The sequence below is a fragment of the Saimiri boliviensis genome, chromosome 10, assembly GCF_048565385.1.
Source record: "Saimiri boliviensis isolate mSaiBol1 chromosome 10, mSaiBol1.pri, whole genome shotgun sequence".
Taxonomy (NCBI): domain Eukaryota; kingdom Metazoa; phylum Chordata; class Mammalia; order Primates; family Cebidae; genus Saimiri; species Saimiri boliviensis.
This window is the reverse complement of record NC_133458.1, coordinates 119,484,472-119,507,520: the sequence shown is the minus strand read 5'-3', so window position 1 is coordinate 119,507,520 and position 23,049 is coordinate 119,484,472. Positions and strand designations below refer to the sequence as shown.

The window sequence follows — 23,049 nt, the reverse complement described above, 5'->3', positions numbered from 1 at the left end:
TCAGGAGTAGAGCCTGGGAATTTGCATTTTGAACAGGTTCCCAGGTGACACTGGTGCTCACACTGTGACCAGCTCCAAAGACCACCTGTGAGAGCCGTGGCCATGGAAACCAGTGCTGTCAGCCTGGGCCACCTCTCCACACTCCCAACCCCTCCCATCAAAGTGGTGTTACCAGGAAGGGTTTTTCTAAGCGGGGGTGGAGTTTGGGTGTGAATGGGAGATGCACCTGTCCTCGGGTATCTGAAGGAAGATCCTCCTGGGGGTTAGGAGAGATTAGATTTCTGGAAAAGGAGAATGATCCTGGTGGTACCGCTGCCTGCAGACAGTGAGTCACAGCACCATGGTGTGTCCCCCACACCCTAGGCTGGGCCTCTCTGATCTACCTGGTTGGCTGATCCCCTGGCGGGGTGGGTGTGGGGGCTTCTTAAAAATAGAGCTTTCCTGGGTACATCTGCATCCCAGGAGATTCTGATGAGCAGCCAGGTTTGGGACCCCCTGCATGGAGAACAGTGAAGCACCAGCCGGGCACTGGAGAGCTGCTCCGTGTGTAATGATTCTTGGATGCAGCACTAATGATCACTCGGCAAGAAAATGATTCGCCTGCAGGAAATGGGACCCTTTGCAAAGTACATTTCCTCGCAGGATCCCTAAAGTTACAGTTGATAAATTCCGGCTGCATCTTCCAAAGTGTTTTATTTCCCATCCGAGGATGGCTTCCAGCCAGGAGCATCTGGCCACGGGGACTTATCCAGGGTGAAACCCCACCCTCTCCACCTTCCCCACTCCTTCACCCTTTCAACAGTGACTCTGTCCACAGCTACTCTTCTCTGAGCAGTGTTGAAAGTAGAACTCATAAAAGTCACTGATGACCAAATTCCAGAGAGAATGCTTTCCAGACAAACTCAGCAGCATAGAACATAGCTGTATGCAAAGAGTCAGGTTACAATTGAGGCAATTACTTGGATAATAGCCTAAGGAGAAATTCTCCACCACCGACCCTGACCTTCCCCACTTTGCTTGTCATGCACAGATTTGAAGACTGCGGTCTTGCCTTGAGTTTTCTGATTCGCCAGCAGATGCTTGAGAGCATCACTGGGTGCTGTGCTCTGTGCCAGGTAGGGATTTATAAAGGAGACTCGGGTACAGTCCCTGCCTGTGGAGTCCACCACTAGAGAAAGACAGATGCTTACATGACTAACTGTAAATACAGCATCACTCCTAGAATAGCCCATTTCTAAAGCAGACCTCCCAGCACTCTCCCTCCCCTTCCCTGGTTTCATCTACTCCATAGCGCTTGTCCCTGTAGAAATGACTGGCTAAGTACTTGCTGGTGCCTCATCTTTCCTCTTACAAAGTAACGTGAGGGTGAAGACCAGACGTTTAGACCCTGGGCTCTCCCAACCTTTGGATGTGGGCTGCCCAGAGGGCATGAGAGCGGCTTTCTGCAGCAGAGGCATTGGGAGAGTGGGGGCTGCTCACACACTGCCAGGATCTGGGGCAGAAGCTCACGGAGGACCTGGGTGGCCGCAGTGGCTCTTAAACCCAAATGTGCATCAGAATCTTCTAGCAGGCTTGTTCAGGCACCGATCACCGGGCCCACCTCAGAGCTGCTGATCCAGTAGGTCTAGGATGGAGCCAGGTAATTTCTAGCAAGTTCTCAGGTGATGCTGTGGCTACTGATCCCTGGACCACACTTTGAGAACCACAGAGGTGTGCATCAGCATGGCCATGACAGTAATTTAGTGAAGAGCTATAGGGTGGTCCAGTGACAGACTTCTTAGAAGCTATGCCAGGGCCACACCCCCCACCTTTAAGAGAAGATGGGACTCTGAAACAGGCTCCAGCAGGTGGGCTGGAGAACAGAAAGGAGGCACCGCAGACACCTGCCACAGTGGAATCAATGCGCTGGCGGGAGGCGAGGGAGTTCAAGCATGGAAGTGCCTTGGACCGAGATGGGCACTGCGTGGGGGAGGAAACAACATGTTCCCTTTGGGACCTGCTGGTGTGAAGGGCTAAGGAGACTTCCAGGTGGAGATGTTAAGGAGACACTGGGAAGTCCAGTTAAAAACTCCGGAGAGCAATCTGCAACAGGTACGGATGCTGGGGTCTTCTGGATAGAGATACAAGCTGCATCAGTGGGGCTGAGTGAGAGATCTTAAGGGAATGTAGTGGTGATGTGCTGGGAAGGAAGCCAAGAGGCTGTCACTCATAGGGGTGGGTAGAGAGACGAACGAGTGGAGTGCCCCAAGGCTTGTGAAGGACAAGGGGGCACGTCCCCAAGAGAAGGGGTTGTGTTTGAGACATGAGTTAGAGGAGCTGGTCTCCATACTTCGAAGTGGATAGTTCTTCCACTCCTTATCCAACTGTGTGCAATTTTATTTTGCCTCGGTGACAGTCACTTCACAGCCACATTGGTAGAACACGCATTAGCAAAAGAAGTGCATGCTGCGTGCACGTACATGGGTGTAGCAGCCGTCCGCAGCGGGAGGAAAGCACTATGGGGGTTCAAGTTGAAGCTGGAGGTCATTTTTTGCCCCACTAAGCTGAGCCCGGAAAAAGAAAGGCACCGTGTATCCATCTTTTTTCTTCTTTGGATTTGACACTGATCCAGGTCCTCCTGGGACCTTCAGTCTGCTGCTTTTACAAGGATGAAAAGGAGTCTGATGACTTTTTTTTTTTTTTAATTGTTTGGGCAAGAGTGCTACAGAGAGAATCCATTTCTGTGAACTGAGAGTCCCCAGGTGATAATTTGGTGTTTCACACACAGGCAGTTTTCTTTTTAATGTGTGGTGCTTGTTTAGTCGTCTGGGTCTTGCAAACCCTGGTGTTTGAAAAAACAGGGACCGTAGCTCAGCAGCCTCTGAATAAGGCTGATGATTCAGAATCATGCAGTGCCTGGCTTCTCAGGCTGCCAGCCGGGACTGCCTTAGGCCCGAACCCACGCTTGCTGACCTGTGCTCTGTCTTCGCAGTTCTGCATGGAGCTAAACCAGCCGACCCTACCCAACATCCGCAAGTGGAAGGGGCCCCGGGGATGCTGGAAAGCCGTGGTTGCCGAGAAGCCCTCGAGTCAGCTCCAGAAGGTACCCTCATCTGCAAAACCTGGCCTTTCTCTTCATTTAATTTAAACATACTTTTCCTCTCTAATTAAGGGCATTTAAAAATTTCCTTTGTCAGTATCCTTGCTGCAGTTTTGTATTTCTGCCCATTTCAAATCCTTGACATTGGTTTCCAAATGCCCTGGTTCTTGTTTCATGTTTAGGTCGGGAACGGACTCCTGCCCAGACGGAAATGAGAGCTTAGGGTGTTGGGAGGAGAGAAATCCTGTCCAGGGCCAAGGCAACAGCGGGTGTTTCTGTCCTTTGTCCTTCTGATCCCTTCGCCACAGTGCTGTCCTCTGCCAAGTTTGTGCTGAGCTCATTACTCATTGACTGAAAACTTCAGATTCACCTTAGTTCACACATGAAGTATTTGCTTCTAGTGGTGGAAATTATGCACATAATTTCAACATAGAAATGTTCTATTGAAATGTTCAGGAGATTTTGGTTTTGAATTTTCTTTCATCAGTATCACCTCTATAGGCAGGTAAGGATAAATCTCTGTAAATACACATTTCCCCTCATATTATTATTCAAGACCAGATTTATTCACCTTGCCATGCTTAACATCAGTGGAGTTTTAGATTTTTAAACAGACTCCTGATAATAACCGGAGTTGAAAATGTATTATTACATAATTTTCCTATAAATGCAGATTTTTTAATCCCTTGTATACTTGACATGCTTACAAACACGTGATTTATACTTATACGATTAATGTTTGTAATTTGGGCTCTTAAGTCATAAACGTATGCTGGATTAAAAGTGGCCATTTTTTGACAGTAAGCCCTTACTCTCTTTTTGGCTGCTACTTAAAAAGGTGCATGTAAATCTTATGCCTCTGGGTTTTCTGTTTGGGAGTGTAATGGCTCCTGCCGCTGACAGTGAGTCAGCACGCATTCAGAGAAGGCTGGAGATAAAGCTGAATTCAAATTTGTCTAGGCCGCCATGCTCCCTTCCAGTCCACAGAGAAACAGTAAGAACAATGCTACCTTCCTTTTCTAATCTCACTTTACATGTATGTAGGTGTCTGAGCTTTGTGAGCCTTTTGTAGTCCATTCAGCGCTATATTCATTCATTCAACAAATCATTAATGAAGTTGGCTATGTAGCAGGCATTATGTTTCATTCCAGATACACAATGGGGAGAAAAACAGCCCCAGCTGTCCAGGCCTGCACATTTTCACTCTTTGCAAGACACAGTGGGGATCCCAGCGGGGGCCTGACCTAGCCCCTCCCACAGGGAGCACACAGCCCTTTGGAGGGCAAGACAGATAACCCCGCTCCAGGTCAGGGTATCGAGGCCACTGGAAAACAACATGAGGTTGCAGGGAGACCAGGGTTCCATCCAACAAAACCTCTCGGCCTCAATTCCTCCATCTGTAAAATGGGAGCGATAACCCTTCCTTAGCTCACCTATAGGGTGGCTATAGGATTTTAAAAGATACTGTGCGTTAGAGTGTGTCATTAACCCAGCACAGGCCAGGGCCAGGCAGGATGGGCGTGAGTGGCAGGCTGGCCACCTGTGGTGGACTGAGAGAGCTCATGCCTGGCTCTGGCTGCAGCTGGGTCCATGTCCACCCGGTTGTTACCATGCAGTACGGTGGGCCCAGTGTGGCCAAACCTCCTAGTTTCATTTTAATGGGAAATTTCCTGAATTTTAAAGATGAACAGATAGTCCAAAAAAAATTTTTAAACACTATGTGAATCAAACCGAATATATCTGCAGGTTGAAAATGTTCAATCTCTGTCCCTAGACAAACATAACAAAGTGGTAACCGCTGGGACCATTTCTCCGGTGCCTGAAATTCTGCCCAGGCATCTTCTCCCCAGCTCCCTAGGACTCACACGATAGCCAGAGGGGTGGTTTACAGCTGTGAGGATGGAGACCTAATAAGATGAAATTTGCCCACAAACCACCCTTTTGCAATGTGAGGCGGCGCTTGGACCTGAGCCCAGTTTGCTGTCTCTGGCTGGAAACCCTGCTCCTCCAGCTGCTGTTCTGGAGGAGAGGGGAGCGCCTAAGTCAGAGGCATTGGGAAACGCTCCCAGGAGGGGGTGAGAAACCAGCGGTGGAAGGAGCAGCACCAGCAAGAAGGGAAGTGTGGGGGGGGCGGGGAAGAAAGTTCTGAGCAGGTGTGGGAGGCAGAGGAAGGAACAGGCCCCACTGCAGGGGCTCCCCCTCCAGGGCCTTCCAGGAGCCCCAGAAGGCTTTTGGGCAGAAGATGACTTGAGTGATGCTTTAGGTTCAGTTACTCTGGCACCATGGCTTAGGAAACGGCAGAGGGAGCAATAACCCTCCAGAGCCAGCAGGACAGTCATACTTATCTCCCTCACACCAGAGGAAGCTGAGGCTTAGAAAACCTGAGTGGCTCCCCCAGGGTCCCATAGCTAAGTGACTCAGGTGGGACTGAGGCCTGGGTCTTCTCGTTCTCAAACCAGCATGCTCTCCAGTGGGTGGGCAAGGAGATATTTATTTATTTATTTATTTATTTATTTATTTATTTGAGATGGAGTCTTGCTCTGTTGCCCAGGCTGGAGTGCAGTAGTGTGATCTCGGCTCACTGCAACCTCTGCCTCCTGAGTTCACGTGATTCTCCTGCCTCAGCCTCCCAAGTAGCTGGGACTACAGGTGCCCCCCACCACGCCTGGCTAATTTTTATATTTTTAGTAGAGTCATGCTTTCACCATGTTGGCCAGACTGGTCTCAAACTCCTGACCTTGTGATCCCCCTGCCTCAGCCTCCCAAAGTGCCGGGATTACAGGTGTGAACCACCACACCTGGCTAGATAATTTCAAATATAGAATTGCACAGCATACATTTATTTCCTCCCTCCCTCCTCCTAAAAACACGCACATTCAGACAAGGGTTTGAGCCTGGCAGGTGTGTGGCTTAGACCTGAGCTGACCCTGGGGACTTTGTGGTGGCTGCTCAGGAGGGTGGTTGTGCAGAGTCACTTCCCCTGCTTTTGCAATGAGGAAGAGGGGTGACGAGCACTGCTGGCCCCTCCAATGACATGCAGATGGCTCCCAGACAGCAGGTGCAGAGGAAGCACTCTCAAAACCAGCAGAGGCTGGGGTGGGGTGGGAAGGAGAAGCCTGTGTTCTTTCACAAGCCCCCCGCGGCGGCAGCAGCAGCAGCGCAAAGCAGGCACATTCAGAGCAGCAGAGGTTAACGCTAGGCACTAGGACCCTGCCCCGCTGCCAGCCCTGGCGCTTCTGACCCAAGCTTCACACCTCAGCTGTGGCCCCATCCACCTTCGGAGGGCCCTCAAGCAGCCCCAAGCCATTAGGACTGTCAGCTGTGACCTCCACTCAGCCAGCAAACACTGAGTGGGCTCTTACTAGGTGCCAGCACCATTTATTGTAAGCTGCAGCTTATCAGTAAACAAAAACCATCCCTTGGAGTCATGTTTTAGTCTCAGCATTGTGATCAGCTGGGGGATTTCAGGAACGCCACTTAACCTCTTTGAGCCTCGTGGCCTCATTTAGGAAATGGGAGTATGAATCGCTACCTCATGGATGCGATGATTCCGAAGATAACTCTGCGCCTAGCCTAGGCTTCACCCACCTCCCCGCAAAGACAGAAGAGCCCAGGCCACCCTGGCTGTATGGAAAGCTCTGAAACTGGCAATATGTGAAATTATTTGGGCTGGGGAACGGCAAGGGAGAGTGGCTGTGGCTTTCGTGGTGTGCTTTTGGTTTAGAAGCAGCTTGAACCAGAGCAGGGACTGCTGCCACTCAGTCTCTCTGGTCTCTCTGCCTCCTTTCGCCAGGCAGCACCAGGGCTCTGGCACCAAACCTCTGTCTCCCTCTCCGCTGCAGGGAGCCGGGTATGCGGGATTCCTGTGGGACGCAGCCGCCAGCGTGGAGCTGAGAGACGCGGGCTCACAGGAGAGCTCGCCCAGCAATGGGCACGGGAAGCCAGCGGGCCCCACCCCATACCTCGCGCGGTTCAAGGTACCCGCTCCACACTGTTTGTGACGTGGAATCCACTTCTTTCTAAAAAGGAAAGAAAAGGTCTCATTTTCTAAAACCATGAGCAAGAGAAGCCTCATCTTTTTACCTTGATTTCAGTCCGTCATGGTTGGAGATTTTCATCTCTCCTGGGGCTTCCTTGGCAGTCGAACTTGACTGGGGCAGTAATGAAAGGGATTTTGAGACTCTCAGCCCCAGTAACTCTGGCATCTGGGCAGGAGAAAGGGCAAGGGAGGGGGGAGGGGAGAGGGAGGGAGATTCGGGATAGCTCTTGAACCTGACCCTCATCAGAGTCTCCTGGGGAGATTTTCCTACAATCAGGGATTCCTAAACCCCACCAGACACAGAATTTGGGGAATGGGGCCCTGGATGGCCTGCTTTCCAAAAGCCCCTTCAGTGATCCTTCACCTTCCTGGCACTGGTTCACAAGGCCTGGTGTTTGGAAATGGCTGGATTGGAGGGCAGCAGAACTGGCCGGAGGTGTCCCTTCTTAGCTGTGTCTCAGGCCCGATTCCTTTATTACCAGGGAGAGGGGCCCCTCACGGGGTCATTTGGGTTTGTAGGGGGTTCAGGAGGAGCTCTGGGCTGTGGGCCAGGGGCAGCCCCATCACTGGCATCGCCCATGTGGGAGTCTCTCTCCCCCCAGAGTCCAGGAGCAGCTCAGCAGATTGATCGAGCGCAGCCTCTCTGGTTCTCCCTGATGCCCTTGGGAAGTGTTAATGAACTGCAAAATGGTCAGAAGCTGGGCAGCAGAAGCCATAGCAGGTCATGAAGTTGGCAGTCAATGAGCCTTATCCCCGTGGCCCTTGACCGTGAACTCACAGGCCAGGCAAGCAGGTCCCGTGCCTTGGAGCCCAGCAAGCACAACCCCTGCTGGGCGTGGGCCCCCTGCTTTCTGTGTGCTCCAGAGAAGTTCTGGAGCCTGACAGTCACCTGAAACCCCAGCCCAGGGAGGTATGTGCCAGCTGAGGGTTGGGAGCAACCCCTGTGTTGAGGCTGCAAGCCCCCAAGCCACCTTACACACTCATAGCTGTGAGTTGATGAGGGTAGGTGTGTGCTCACCCTCGGAGTATTTGTTGCACCCAGCACCCCCTCTATACCTCTGTCTATGACATTGATGGGGCTCTGTCTGCACACATACACCTGGGGGTGTCCCTGGATTATATCTGTGGTACTGATGGGTAAGTCAGCCAGGAATCATCACCTTTAAGCCTTCTCACACCACCCTGGGCTCCTTTTTTAACAGTCAAGTGGCTGTTCCAGTATCAGCCACATTACGGTCAGAACCAGCCAGTATCACCAAAAGGCAGGCTGTTTTTAAGGGCTTAATGAGAAAATGCTGATTAGCCCCAATCTTCTAAGTAAAGCGGCCCCCTAAACAGGCACTTGGCCCCTTGTACTTCATGTCACATTCTAGGCCAGGTCGGTGGTTCGGTGCAGAGAGGAGGCTCATCTCATCTCTTCAGGCACCGTGCCCCCGACCCGGCCTTAAGCTGCTGTCTCTAGCAGGTGGAGCTGCAGCTGCAGAGCTCTTGGTCCTGGGTGGTGGCAAACTGGGACCACATCCGTAAGATAAGACTGGCACCCTCCACTTCCTGGGGGCTTCCCCTAAACCCCTTCCCTTCCTGGCAGTGCTGTGTTGGTTGCCATGACAAACAGAAGGGCAAGATTGCTAAGCCCTGAGCAGCAGAGCAGTGCTGTGATGCCCAGAGACAAACTCTGCCCCCATGTTTCTGCACTTGCCCTTTGGGATGCAGGGCTGGGGCATCTTCGAGCTGCCCAGCTTCTGTAAGCTTTTGGTTTGGACACATTTGAAATTAGGTTAAAGTGAGCATCCGGGTATAGTGGGCTCCAGAGAGCAAAGAGCACAGAGGGGAGAGTGTGGGAGGTATAGGGAGGAGGAGGTGGCGGATCTCGGCAGTGGGTCCTGGCACTGTGGAAAAAGGAGACCTAGGCTGGCCCTGTGGAAAAAAGCTCCAAGTCTGTAATAACAAGCAGCTGTCAGAGTCACCTCCTTCTCTGACTGACTGAATTGAGGTTTAGTCATGTTGCCCAAGCTGGTCTCAGATCACCTCAAGTGATCCTCCCACCTTAGCCTTTCACAGTGCTTGGGGTTGTGGCCAGGTGTGATAGCTCATGCCTATAATCCCTGGTATCCCAGAATTTTGGAATCCCCGAACTTTGGAAGACTGAGGCGGGCAGATCACCTGAGGTCAGGAGTTGGAGACCAGCCTGGACAACATGGTAAAGTCTCTACTAAAAACACAAAAATTAGCTGGGCGTGGTGGCGCAAATTTGTAATCCCAGCTACTTGGGAGGCTGAGGCAGGAGAATCACTTGAACCCGGGAGGCAGAAATTGCAGTGAACTGAGATCACACCACTGCACTCCAGCCTGGGTGACAGAGTGAGATTCCTTCTCAAAAAAAAAAAAAAAAAAAAAAAAAAAAAGTGTTGGAATTCGAGGCATAAGCTGCCATGCCTGGCCTCCCACCTCCTTCTTATATATGACTGCTTAGAAAGAAAAAAAAACTCAAGGCATTTACAGATACGCAGATATGCCCAATCTTTTAGGCTCTAAGGGAGGAGTAGGAAGTAGCAGGTTAGGGGTGGACTGGTAGAAGAAAATAGTTCTCGTTCCTGCAGGCGCCTTGGAAAAATCGAAGATTAAAGACCTTGGATTATTTCCTCGGGGTGTGAGCCAGCCTTGTTCTTGTTTACTGTTGTCAACACTGCACTGCACAAAGCCATTTATGAGCTGGTTGTAACGGATACAGGAAATACGAGCTTCTGAGCCTCTCCCTGTTGCTTTGTTTCCCGCTACCCAGGTGGGAAGTCACGACCTGACCCTTGTTAACCTTCACCTGGCAGCCCTGACCCTCCAGGGGAGCGAGAATCCAAGCAAGAATCACAGTGATGGCCACCGGTTGGCGAACTTTGCACAGACCCTACAGGAAACCCTGAGAGGTAGGAAACTGTCTTTCTCCATGGCTCGGCCACTCTTGCAGAGCAGCTCTGCCTCTTCCGAGCCATCTCTGACCACTTGGGCTGGCTGTTTGTCAGCAATGTGAGTTGCAAATACAGGGACAGTCGAACCTCCAGCATATCATGGAGTCCAGCTGACTCTGCATGGCCACATCGTTGGCTCTGTGGACCTAGCATATGCGTTCCACGGTGTCGGCTCTGTGGCTTTTTAGCCTCATTTAGATGGAAAGGATTGGGGGGAAGAATATAAGTGATGATGCCCTTCCCCCAGGACAGCTCATCCTGGGTCCAACTGCCTCGGGCATCACTCTGGTGGTGCTCCCTGCGGATCTGCATGTGCTCTTCCTGTGAAAGAGAGACGAGGGTGACAAAGAGAATTGGTAAATTCCTGATTATCGCTGAATTGAGTTTTTCTCCCTGGTGGGATACAGAGCATGCTGAAGAAGCCCTGAACCTGTCAAAAATGCTGGGTTTCAATCTTGTAGGACCTCAGACAAGTCACCAAACCACTTCAAGCTCCCATCTGACGGGGGACAGTACTCATCTCATAGAGGGTTAACTAACTGTCTGCAGCAATACCAAGCACACCGTAGGGACTCCATGTACATGAGCTGACTCTAAAACACGAGAAGAATTAAGAGAATATGAAACGAGCTGAATTCTGGCCAGGTGCCGTACTCATGCCTCTAATCTCAGCACTTTCGGAGGCCGAGGTAGGAGGATCACTTGAGCCCAGGAATTCAAGAGCATCTTGGGCAACACAGTGAGACCCCATCTCTACAAAAAAATGAAAAAAAAAAAAAAAATCCGGGCATGGTGATACACACCAGTAGTCCCAGATACTCAGCAGGTTAAGGAGGAAAAATCACTTGAGGCCAGGAAGTTGAGGCTGCAGTAAGCTGTGATCGCACCACTGTACTCCAGTCTGGGCAAGAGAGCAAGATAGCATCTCTTAGAAAAAGGAGCTGAACTCCAGCAGAAAGGAGGGCCGTGTCCCAACAAATACAGATGGTTTTCTGCACTTGGTTCACCAAAAGGAAAGGTTGACAAGGCTGTCAAGACTGTGAGCTTGTCCTTCTGGCTCGATTTTTCAGAATGCTGACCTTTGTCTAGGTGAGCTTGTAGCTGGAGGCCTGAAATTCTCTTCTGCCTTTTAAGTCTTGACCATATTCTCTAGCTCTCTAAGACTTCCTTGTTAAACTGGCCCCTCACATTGGGAGATTCATGAAGATTTGACTACAAACATATTTCAGTCAAATGATAGGCTCACATTTTAAAGGATATTTATATGTATTTGAAACTGCATTTCTAACAAAGATTTTTTTATTGTGGTAAAATATATATCACATAAAATTGGTCATTTTAATTATGTTACATATTCAGTTCAGTGCTACTAATATATTCAGATTGCTGTACAAACATTACCACCATCCACCTCCAGAACCTTTTCATCTTCATTCAACAATGTCTCCCCATGCGCCCCTCCCTGCAGCCCCTGGCACCCACCATTCTAATTTCTGTCTCTATTAATTTCACTCCTCTAGGTGCCCCATATAAGTAGCATCATGTAACATTTGTCCTTTTGTGTCTGGCTTGTTTCACTTAGCATAGTATCTTCAGGGTTCATCCATGTCGTAGCATGTGTCAGAATTTCCCCACTTTCTGAGGCTGAATAATATCCCATGGTGCATCTGCCCACCACATTTCGTTGCTTATCCACTCACCTGCTGATAGACGCTTGGCTGGCTTCCACCTTTGGCCTATTGTGAACAATGCTGCTGTGAATATTGGTGTGTAGCAGCTTTGATTTTGAGCCAGGACATGCCGTGACCAAGGTTCTACGTCAAGGGCTAGTCCTCAGACTAAAAACAGTCAGAAGATGCGCTATCCAAGAAGCGGCTGTGTGGGAAATTGTCCACCCATCGTTAGACTCTAATCTGGAAAAAGGACGACTTGATGGCTTGTCACATCTGTGGACATTATTACTATTGTTCCTACCTCGAACCGTACGTGGAAGCAGAAAGGAAAGATGCCAGCTCCTGAGTTCTCAGACAGCCTTAGGGAGTCACCTTCCCCCTACTTCGCCCCTGGTATCCAGGGAGTGGTCAGGATTTGGGCAGAAAACCTTGGGCAGGTTATTATTCCAGGTAATGTTGACCCACAGCCTGGCTTGGCCTTGACTTGTCCAAATAGGGACAGTCACTCATGCTGCCTGTGTCCCCTGCTTGTAACTAATACCCAATTAATTATTAACTGGTGACACTCCAGACCCAGGGATTCAGGAAGCAATCCAGCCTGCCCAGGTCTAAGCAGGGTAAACAAGTCAGCAGAGGGGTTCAGCTAAAGCAAAGACAAAGCCTGCATTCCATAGGCTTCTGTCAGAGCAAGCAGAACTGATACGGTTAGCCAGCTCTGGGCCTTTCTGCCTTTGTCTGGAACATGCGTGCAGGCTGACATTAATGGGGCTATGCTGGTCCTCTGGTGGAACCTTCTTCTCAGACCTCACTGGGGCTTGGGCACAGGGTCTCCCTCTGTGAACTGAGCAAGAGTGAAACAGGGTGTGTAGTAACACTTCACATCTGGGCAGAGGGTCCCTCAGTGGGAACCGGTTCCTGCAGCTGTCACTGGTGTTTTATGAATCTAGAGACTCTCTGAGGAAGTCAGCCCCCAGCGTTCTCCTCTCACTGCTGGGAATAAAGGGAGTGACAAAGGAACCCAGCCCAGACGAGCGGCTTTTTAGGAAGAGAATCAGGCTCCTGTGCATTCTCAGAGACGAGAACTGCCTGATGTCATCACCAACACGGATTCAACCAGAAGAACATGAGTTGTCAGAAACCCGGATGTGCTCATTCAATAAGAGAAGCATTGTCACTCCTGAAGCTACACAGAGCTGGCTCGACTGACCCTTGCCCCCAGCATCTCTCCTGGCTTTGGAATTGTCTTTTTCAGCCCAGACCTTTTCAGGCCTGCATCCCCACGAAAACCTCCCTCATTATGTGGTAACTTTGTTTTCTTTGATAGTCAGTGAACGTAGCATCTTTCTCTTTGTTCCTTTCCAAATCAAACTGCGTTCTAATTCTGGGGCGTTTGTGGTTCCACTTGTCTGGTGACCGACCACATAGTTACTGAGTGTCTACCGACGCACTTCGTGTGGCAGTGAACAGCGGCCACCTCCATGTGATTCTTTCATTCTAGCCTATTGTGACGAGCACTGGATTTGAGGCCTGGCCTGGTGACTTTGGGCAAAACTTCCCACCTCTGGGAGCTTCAGTTTCCTCCCTGGAAAGGGGAGATGGTAATAGCACCTGCCCCACGGGTTGTGGCTGTTAAGTGTCGTCCTATCGAGGAAGTGGTCAGCACAGTGCCATGACTATTATTCAAGCTGGCACTGATTTCTCCACAGCGTAGGTGGCCCTGCAGGAAAGGCTTCCATCCCACCCACTGTCTTCGTGCCTCCTGGAGGAGGGCGCCACCTGCAATGCGCACGCGCCCTCTGGTGGTGGCCCAAGTGGCTTCCCTGCAGATTCCTTTCCCTCTAGCCGTTTGTTACCGAAGCACATCCGTGGAAAAGAAGATTTGCCAAGTGTCTAAGATACATTTACGACTTCGTTTATGAACTGTTTTCCCTAAAGCCTCCTTCACAAGGTGTGGCAGAAATGCCACCTCCTGCTGTGGGACAAGGGTCAGGCAGAGCCAAGGGGAATCCCGCAGACCCAGCTCGGGGGGCAGGTGTTCTTTCAGGGTTTCTACTCACTTTGCATGGAAAATACTTCATGACTATCCCACTTCCTCTAGAGTAAGTCAGACTGTGGGAGAAATGCCTAAAAGGCCCTTGGCCCTGAAATCCCCTTGTAGTTCTTAGACACAAATATGTAACTTTCCGCCGGGTGTCTCTCCCTGATAAATGTGTGAAGCTGGATCAGGAAACTGGAAGAGGGCCCGAGCTATATGTGAGTGCCCATGCCAGGCGCTTCTGGTGGCTCCTCTAATCCTGACACCAACCTGGGAGGAAATGGCTTGTTCTTTCTCTTTTATGGACTAAAAGGCTTGCCAAGCTCTCGAAGCTGGGAAGTGACAAACCTCGAATTCCATACTCAGAGTCATCCAGCTGTTTTCTCTTAGAACTGGGGCTGAGAACCACTGTTTTCTTTCTTTCTTTTTTTGACACAGAGTCTCACTCCAGCCCTGGCTGGAGGGCAGTGGAGCAATCTAGGCTCACTGCAACCTCTGCTTCTCGGGTTCAAGCTCTTCTCCTGCCTCAGCCTCCCAAATAGCTGAGATTACAGGTGCCCACCACTATGCCTGCATAATTTTTGTATCTTTAGTAGAGATGGGGTTTCACCATGTTGGCTGGTCTCGAACTCCTGACCTCAGGTGATCCGCCTACCTCAGCCTCCCAAAGTGCTGGGATTAGCCAATGTGAGCCACCACGCCCAGCCTAGAGCCACTGTTTTCAAATATGCTTCTGTATTGGGTTTTGTTTCCTTTTCAGCCCCTCTGTGACCACCCTTCCTCCTAGTTAATGTGGATTAATAAGGCGAAATAAGGACTTGGGAGAACAGGACACTGAAGTGTCATTGTTTTCAGAGAATATGATTGTCGGTTTGTTACACCTAAAGTTAAAAAAAAAAATTATTCTCAGTAAGAGAATTAAGAAAACTGCCTAGTTACAAAATAAAAATAGAAATTAGTCCTTTTGATATATATATCAATAATAACCCATGGAAATAAAAAAATTAACAAAATAATAATCATTAGAGAAAATACAATGAGATAAAACAAAGATCCCATTCATAATAAAAATCGAAAATACAAAATACTTAGACCTGTGGTAAAGTTAAGGAAATGATAAGCCTTTAGCGAAGATTTTTTTTTTTTTTTAAGAAATTCTTGCATCAGTGGAGAACCGTGGCATGGCAGTCTTGGGTGAGCCTCGCTGACAGCTCGAGGTACCTGTCCTTACCATGTTTCCGCATAGTTGACTGCACCAGGTCTCAGCAGAGCTCTCAGTGTTCTAGGTGTGGTTCCCACAACTGGCTGGGCATGGAATCCCAGAGAGCTTCAGGAAGAAGAAAGGCTTCCATCCCACCCACTGTCCACCAGAGACACTAAATCAGAGTCTCTCCAGGTGGACTCCAATTTCTGAGAGTGGTACTCAAGCATTAACATTTTTTGAACCACCCCTCAATGCCCCAAGGGCTTTTTGTAGAGCCCCCCCCCCCCCACCTTCCAACTTCAGTCAGAGAAGCTCCACTTTTACCCTCTCTACTTTTGGGGCTTCCTACAGGATCTCATTTGAGAAAAGGAACACTCTCACCACCCGCATACATTTTAAAAAGAAAATATGTTTAGCTGGGCGCAGTGGCTCACGCCTATAATCCCAGCACTTTGGGAGACCAAGGTGGGCAAGATCACCTGAGGTCAGGAGTTCAAGACCAGCCTGGCCAACATGATGAAACCCTACCTCTATTAAAAATACAAAAATTAGCCAGGTGCAATGGTGCGCAATAGCACGCATCTGTAATCCCAGCTACTTGGGAGGCTGAGGTAGGAGAATTGCTTGAACCCGGGAGGCAGAGGCTGCAGTGAGCTGAGATCGCACCTCTGCACTCCAGCCTGGGCAACAGAGTTAGAGTCTTTCTCAAAAAAAACCTTAAAAATTGCTTATTTGAAGCAGATCCTTCTCCAGGATGTACTGTGAAGAAAAAAAAGTAGGAATTGATAGGTAAAGTTATTATCACTTGAGTGAAAACAACTATAAATGTACACATCTGCTCCTCTGTGCAGAGTGTCTAGAAGGAGACACAAGGAACAGAGAACAGACTTAAAGTTAACTTGAGTTTGGTTTGTTGTTTTTTTGTTTTTGTTTTTGTTTTTTTTGAGACAGAGTTTCACTCTTGTTACCCAGGCTGGAGTGCAATGGCGCGATCTTGGCGGCTCACCGCAACCTCCGCCTCCTGGGTTCAGGCAATTCTCCTGCCTCAGCCTCCTGAGTAGCTGGAATTACAGGCACGCACTACCATGCCCAGCTAATTTTTTGTATTTTTAGTAGAGATGGGGTTTCACCATGTTGACCAGGATGGTCTCGATCTCTCGACCTCGTGATCCACCCATCTCGGCCTCCCAAAGTGCTGGGATTACAGGCTTGAGCCACCGCGCCCGGCCTTGAGTTTAGTTTTAAAAAAATTTTTGCAATAAAAGTTTCAATATCATAAGAATATGTAAACATTTTAAATCAAAGAATATTAAAACATGTAGTAGCTCAAAAAAGATGGATAGAATAAAGCTCAGAAGTAGGTATTTCACACAAAAGATACTTAAGATAACAGGCAAGTATTATAATTTAGTTGAGAAAAAAAGGATTCTTCTAGAAGTGATACTGGCAGAGGGGGTTAATTATTTGTATGAAAAATAAAAGTAAATTCCAGGCAAGTTAAAGAGTGAATTGCATCATCACACAGGAGGCAGTGGGGAAAATAAAAGTGAAATGTAAGAAATGAAACCATAAAAAGAACTTGGTGGATATTTGTTTGATTTTGGAGGCTCTCTAGGAAAATTCTGCCAGATTGTACGACATTTAATTTTTTTTTATTTAACTTTTGTGTTTTTTCAGCTTCAGTTTGGTCATAGAGCAAATGAAAAGGCAAATGAGAAACTAAAAACCAGTTCCTATTGATATTTTATATATGGAGAGTTCATATAAATCAATAAACAAAACACTAATACCCTGTACAAAAAATAGACACAGCAGGCACACCTGGCACCCAGGTCTTGTTTCTGATGCCATTCTCCGATGAAGGGAACAGGGTTCCTCAGAGAAATGGCTGATGCCAGGACTGAGAAAATACACAGCATGGTAGGCTGGGCACAGTGACTCATGCCCATAATCCCAGCACTTTGGCAGGCTGAATCAAGTGAATCACTTGAGGTCAGGAGTTTGAGACCAGCCTGGCCAACACAGTAAAACCCCATCTCTACTAAAAATACAAAAATTAGCCGGGCATGGTGGTGCATGCTTGTAATCCCAGCTACCCAGGAGGCTGAGGCAAGAGAATGGCTTGAACAGAGAGGCGAAGGTTGCAGTGAACTGAGATCCACCATTTCACTCCAGCCTGGGCAACAGAGCAAGACTCTGTCTCAAAAAAAAAAAAATATATGTATACACACATACACACACACACACACACAGAGAGAGAGAGAGAGAGAGAGAGAGAGAGAGAGAGAGAGAGAGAATAATCTTGGAGCATCTTGTAATGTCAGAAGGAAGTACTCAAAAAAACCTGCTGGGTATATGTCAAAAGGACACATGAGCCAACTGAAAGATCGCTCAGTGACCAAAGCTGGGAAAATTTCAGGAACAAAGTAACCGACATAGTACTGGGTATAACTCAAGGTATACCCAAGTAATACCTCATAAATATCCATGAGTCTGCATTAATATAAGAGGTTGAAAAATTAATAGGAAGAAGAGATCCATCCCTTGTGCAGCAGAATTCCAAATAATGTGTGTAAATACTCCAACCTAAAGCAGGGGAAGCACAACTTAATTTTGTACAAATGGAAGACATCATTTTCACATATCAAATGAATGTTTTGGTGAGGGATGCAGTGAGAGGAATTTCCTTAGGTTGCTGAGGAGGGTTGAAACCAGAGCAGCCTTGGAAAGCAGGCTGACAGTATTTACCCAGAGCCTTAACAATGGCCGTACTTTTTCATGAGGACTCTATAGTTTCAAGGACAGAAAGCTGCCAGGCGCAGTGGCTGACACCTACAATCCCAGCACTTTGGGAGGCCAAGGCAGGTGGATCACTTGAGGTCAGGAGTTTGAGACCAGCCTGACCTACATGGTGAAACCCTGTCTCTACTAAAAATATAAAAATTAGCCAAGCATGGTGGTGGGTGCCTATAGTCTCAGCTACTCAGGAGACTGAGGCAGGAGAATCACTTGAACCCAGGATGCAGAGGTTGCAATGAGCCAAGATTGTGCCACTGCACCACCGCACTCCAGCCTGGGCAACAGAGTGAGACTTTGTCTCAAAAAAAAAAAAAATGCAGGGATACAGATATTTCAATGAGATGCTGTTCAATTCAGCATTATTTATAGCAATGGCTACTGGGAACAGTCTTAAAAGTGACCAGTAGCAGGAAAAGTGTATTATGTGTATCAACATGACGGGATGGATGGATACTGCAGGCTGCCCATTGAATGCCGGCAACACCCAGGGTTTTCCTGTGGTCTCTTGATCTGAATTTGACCCTGAGGCAGACAGCACAGTTTCCTATCGAGGAGTAGCTACTGCTTATATCTCCAGCCTCATCTGTAACATCTGGCTTCCTGATACTGAACCTCAGATACCCACCCACCCCCAGGAAGCCAGGCTGTTTCTTAACTCCCTGGCCTTGCCTGGGTTTCCTCTCATCTGTGTTGAACCAAGCACTTCTGTGCATCCTCTGAGACCCAAGTCAGGCATTGCCTCCTTCAAGAAGCCTTCCCTGACCACCTTTCCCTATGCTATGTTGGTTTCAGTATGTGTTTTTGTTTTTGTACCTACTCTCTGCTCTTGTCTGTTTTCTGGTCTGTCTCTCAGAGCAGGAGTTCCTTTTTTTTTTTTTTTTTTTTTTTGGAGACAGAGTCTTGTTCTGATGCCAGGCTGGAGTGCAATGGTGCAATCTTGGCTCACTGCAAGCTCTGCCTCCTGGGTTCAAGTGATTCTCCTGCCTCAGCCTCCTTAGTAGCTGGGATTACAGGTGTGTGCCACCACGTCCTGCTAATTTTTGTATTTTTAGTAGAGACAGGGTTTCACCATGTTGGCCAGGCTGGTCTTGAACTCCTGACCTCTTGATCCATCTGCCTTGGCCTCCCAAAGTGCTGAGATTACAAGTGTGAGCCACCGCACCTGGCCAGACCAGGAGTTGCATTTTATTCATCTCTGGATTTCCTGCACAGTAAGTGCCCAGTAAATGTATGCTGAGTTTTTGTTAAATATCTGGGCAAGACCCTTAGGCCCTTTTTTTTTTTTTTTTTTGGTCATAAGATTTGGACCCCATAAGCTTTAACAAGGGTGATTTTTGTGGCATACCACCCCTCATTTCCAAACGTGTTGCTGACCTAATATTGGTGGGGGATTGACATGCGCAAGAAATTTGGAAAAGTTAGGAGAATAAGAACCATGCCATAATCCTAACCCCGTGGGAGTCAAATCAGAGAATCACAGTCCCTTTTCAAAGGGCCATGGTTGATGTTGGGTTTTACTTCCCACCAACTCTTCAACTCATTTTCTTCCTTCCACTTCCAGGAGAAAAAGATGTCATTATTTTAGGTGATTTTGGCCAAGGGCCAGACAGCAATGACTATGATATCCTGAGGAAAGAAAAATTCCACCACCTGATTCCCGCACACACCTTCACCAACATCAGCACCAAGAACCCTCAAGGCTCGAAGTCTCTGGACAACATCTGGATCAGCAAAAGCTTAAAGAAGGTTTTCACAGGTGAGGCAGAACTCACTTGTCCTTTTCCCTGTTCAGGACTGGAGTGAGAGAAGCATGTCTGAACCAACACAACATGTCATCTCACCTTCTTTGGAGCATGTGAAGGGTTGTTGATTAGATGACTGTATCACTGTCATTCAATCCGAAAGGCTTGGGGTGTGGCAAATAATTTTAGAATCCCCGCTGACCTACAGCAAGCAGATGTGTTCCAGGCAAACCTGGTAATAGACTAGCAGAGTCCTCATTCAGAGATGAGCTGATAACATTAATTTTAGGACACATAGTCCTCTAGCAAACACTTGTTGAACACTCCAGCACTGTGTTGTAAGATACAGCGTAGACATGCGGGGAGGTGGACATGCCGTGAGGCGAGCAGATGTCTCAGGTAGTGTCACAGTGGGACGGAGGAAGTGCTCAGTGCTCCACGAGGAGCAGAGTGGGGGTGTGATTTCACCCTCCCTGCAAACTGGTAACCTGCTGAGTCAGGAGACAGTCAGCAATATGGAAGAGACAGTAGGGTCTTTTGATGAAAGACAAGAACAGTGTATCTAAACTCTGACTGGACACTTTGCAAAGCCCCACTGACGCCTCTTATACTTCAGTGAGAAATTTAAAAATAAGAGAAGTGGCAGGGCCTGGGTTTTATTGCAATAGGCTACTGTGCAGCCAAGGTCAAGATCTTCAAGACCAGGACGTCTAGGCTTGACCGTCACCAGCTTCTCCCCTGTCTCTCGGGGCACTGGCTTCCTGTCGTACTCTGTCATGGGAGGACCCAACTGATGAAGGAAGTGGGTCTCAGGGAGAGTGATAATTGTCAAACTAGCCTCAGTTTGCAGAAATGCATTAGGGGCCAGGACCAGACAGAGACCAGCCCGCAGCCTGCGTGGGCCCCCAGGTAGGTGTCTGCGGAAGGAAGAGAGCTGGGGGAGCTGAGCCCACAGGGCTGGAGGGAAGTTGGAAATCCTTTCAGTGGTTCCCTTCCTGTTCAGTTACTGAGCTCGGAGAGGAGTTTCCCCATCACAGAACCGTCGGCAGCGTGTGCCGAAGCCCCACCCCAAATCCAGGCCACTGTCAATCCTGCACTAACCTTGCCTTGCTTCAGAGGACCACACAGCACTTGCTAGCCATTCTAGAATGGTTTTTGTAATTATTCATTATTTAGTTATATTCAAATATACCTCCTTTTTCATAGACTTCTAAATCCTCATTTTTTAAATACTGTTACTTTCTCAGCAGCTTCTATAATTCTCTCTTTTTTACCCTTTCTGTAGAAAGAATCTCTACCCCTACCTCCTTTAGTGTCTTTTGCTTTGCAAAATTGGACCTTCGCTTGGGACGCCTTTATGAGGCATCTGTCTCTGTCTTGCAATCAGATTCACAGCAGCGCGTGTATGAGGACACGTCAGCCCACGTGCCCCGTGAGTCTGGATGGACAGGAGGCCTGGTCTCTGGGTGGTTTCGTGGTCTACATGCAGAAACCCTCATTCAGGTGGAATATCAAATTGGCCAAGACCTTTCATATGCACAGGCAAATGCACAGGCACCTCCCGGCTACCCGAGGCGACCGCTCTGGGCTCCCCAGCCTGCAGACATGCAGCGTGGCCCTCCACCTGCCAGCCCAGGACCCCCACACAGCCGCGTCCTCATGCTCGTTTTCTTTCCTCTCCCTTCAGGTCACTGGGCTGTGGTGAGAGAGGGCCTCACGAACCCGTGGATTCCAGATAACTGGTCTTGGGGCGGGGTGGCTTCTGAGCACTGCCCGGTGCTCGCCGAGCTCTACACGGAAAAGGACTGGAGCAAGAAGGACGCCCCTCGGAACGGCAGCGGGGTGGCCTTGGAGCGAAGTGAAGCCAACATCAAGCACGAGCGATGATGACACCAAACTCATATGTCCAGCTTCGGACCCAGGAGGGCACAGCCAAGGAGTGAGCCCTGAGGGTGACACTTCAGGGCCAGAACTGCCTTTTCATGTTCATCCTCAGAGCATCAGCACTGCGGCTTTGCCTCGCGCCTTCTCTGTGGACCGTTAAGGACCTCCGGTGGGGGTGGCGTGCCAGGTGCATACCCCACCAGGCAGGCGAAGCAGAAGCCCATGGGGAACGGAGACGCCTTTTATCTCTAGATGCCACGGACCTGAGCAGCATCGGGCAGCTGTCTGCCGCGGACTGGATGGCCGGAGCAGAGGGAGGAGAAGGAGCGCTCAGGCGGCCGGGCCCTGGCCCAGCAGCGCCAGAAGCTCTCATTTCTGACCACCTGGCCGTGACGTTCCACCTGCACATTACAGAAAGCTTTTAACTGTGATCAGGCGCTCTGCTCAGATACATTGAGTGGTGATTTTTAGTTTTGTTTTGAAAAAATAAACAGAGATTAACTTGCCTGGCTGCAGTGAGAGTATGGGACGAATCCCCAACACCCACCCACCCGGCCCACTGCGTGTGTTTGCACCACGGTAGGTGCCTCTGTGTGGAGCTAGGGTCGAGCCCTGACCAGCTCCACCTCCGCTGCACCTTTTATGTACCTGCCTTGCGGCCTGGCAGAGATGCCTCTCAAGCCCCCATCCACTTACCTGCACCTCTGTGAAGTCGCTCTGTCATCTCCCCTCCCAGCCGTCCTTCATCCCTTGCCTCCTTCACCTGCTTGGCTTTTGCCTGGAGCACCATTTGTTTAGTTCTCTTTGCAGGACAAGAATTCTCTCGGAGTGGTTTCGCCTCCTCCCTCCTCCCCACTCACGCCAGTTTTTAGCCCGGAGCCTCCCGGAGTTGACTCTTCAGGAATGTGTGCTGTGTCAGGATACACAGGAAGTTAAACCTCTGAGTATCCATGAAGAGTGTCCCTCCTAGTGACCGGGGGTGGGGGCAGCTTTTTGTGGGGCTGGGAGAGGTTGTGGGGCAGAGGCAGGGATGCGTGCCTGCCAGCCATCTGCGTCTCTGAGCCCAAGCTAGGAGTGATCTCCCTTAGGTGACACCATCCCAGGCGATCTGGCACAATGCCCGTTTCACGGCTGAAGAAACAGGCTTAGAGCACTCGACCTCCTCAAGGTCACACCACTGGGTAAATAGAGCAGACTCAGGTTTTGCTGTGTGCTCACGTTTCAGCTTTCTGCTACCGTGAATGGAAAAGTATGAAAGTAAATAGTGAAAAGGTAAGTGATAAGCGGAGATTACCTAGATTGTTCCAGTGTCCCATGGAAGCTGAGGCTTATTCCTCTTTCCACACCGACCGCTAAATACAGACCAGTGCCAAGAACCCTCCTGTCCCCAAGCAGTGTGAACCCAGTGGCTTCTCTGACCTGGAGCCAATGGGCTGTGAAGGGGGCCCCTTTTTCCCCAAAGGCTGTGCTTTGGGGGCCACCTGGCTCCAAGGAGCATCGCTGGCCTTGGGCACGGAAGGGACCCTCTTCTGGGAGCTCTAAGGGTACTTGGGAATCAGTTATGTCCATTCTGAGATCTCTCCAGTGGGAGGGCGGCAGCTCCTGCTCTTCGATTCAGGCTGTGCCTCTGG

General features: G+C 49.3%; 1 protein-coding gene across 2 annotated transcripts in view; it reads left to right on the top strand.

The window, feature by feature from the left end:
* EEPD1 (endonuclease/exonuclease/phosphatase family domain containing 1) overlaps window positions 1-21,924 on the top strand; it is a 141,122-nt gene extending 119,198 nt beyond the window's left edge. The window contains exons 4-8 of one of the 2 annotated variants that reach the window (XM_010341306.2): window positions 2,972-3,082; window positions 6,922-7,056; window positions 9,901-10,039; window positions 19,354-19,548; window positions 21,222-21,924. In XM_010341306.2, the coding sequence (XP_010339608.1) occupies window positions 2,972-3,082; window positions 6,922-7,056; window positions 9,901-10,039; window positions 19,354-19,548; window positions 21,222-21,421 (780 nt within the window). In that variant the 3' untranslated portion in view covers window positions 21,422-21,924. The remainder of the gene's footprint in view (window positions 1-2,971; window positions 3,083-6,921; window positions 7,057-9,900; window positions 10,040-19,353; window positions 19,549-21,221) is intronic. The other variant, XM_074379820.1, reaches the window with a different exon arrangement.
* Window positions 21,925-23,049: the final 1,125 nt, after the last annotated feature.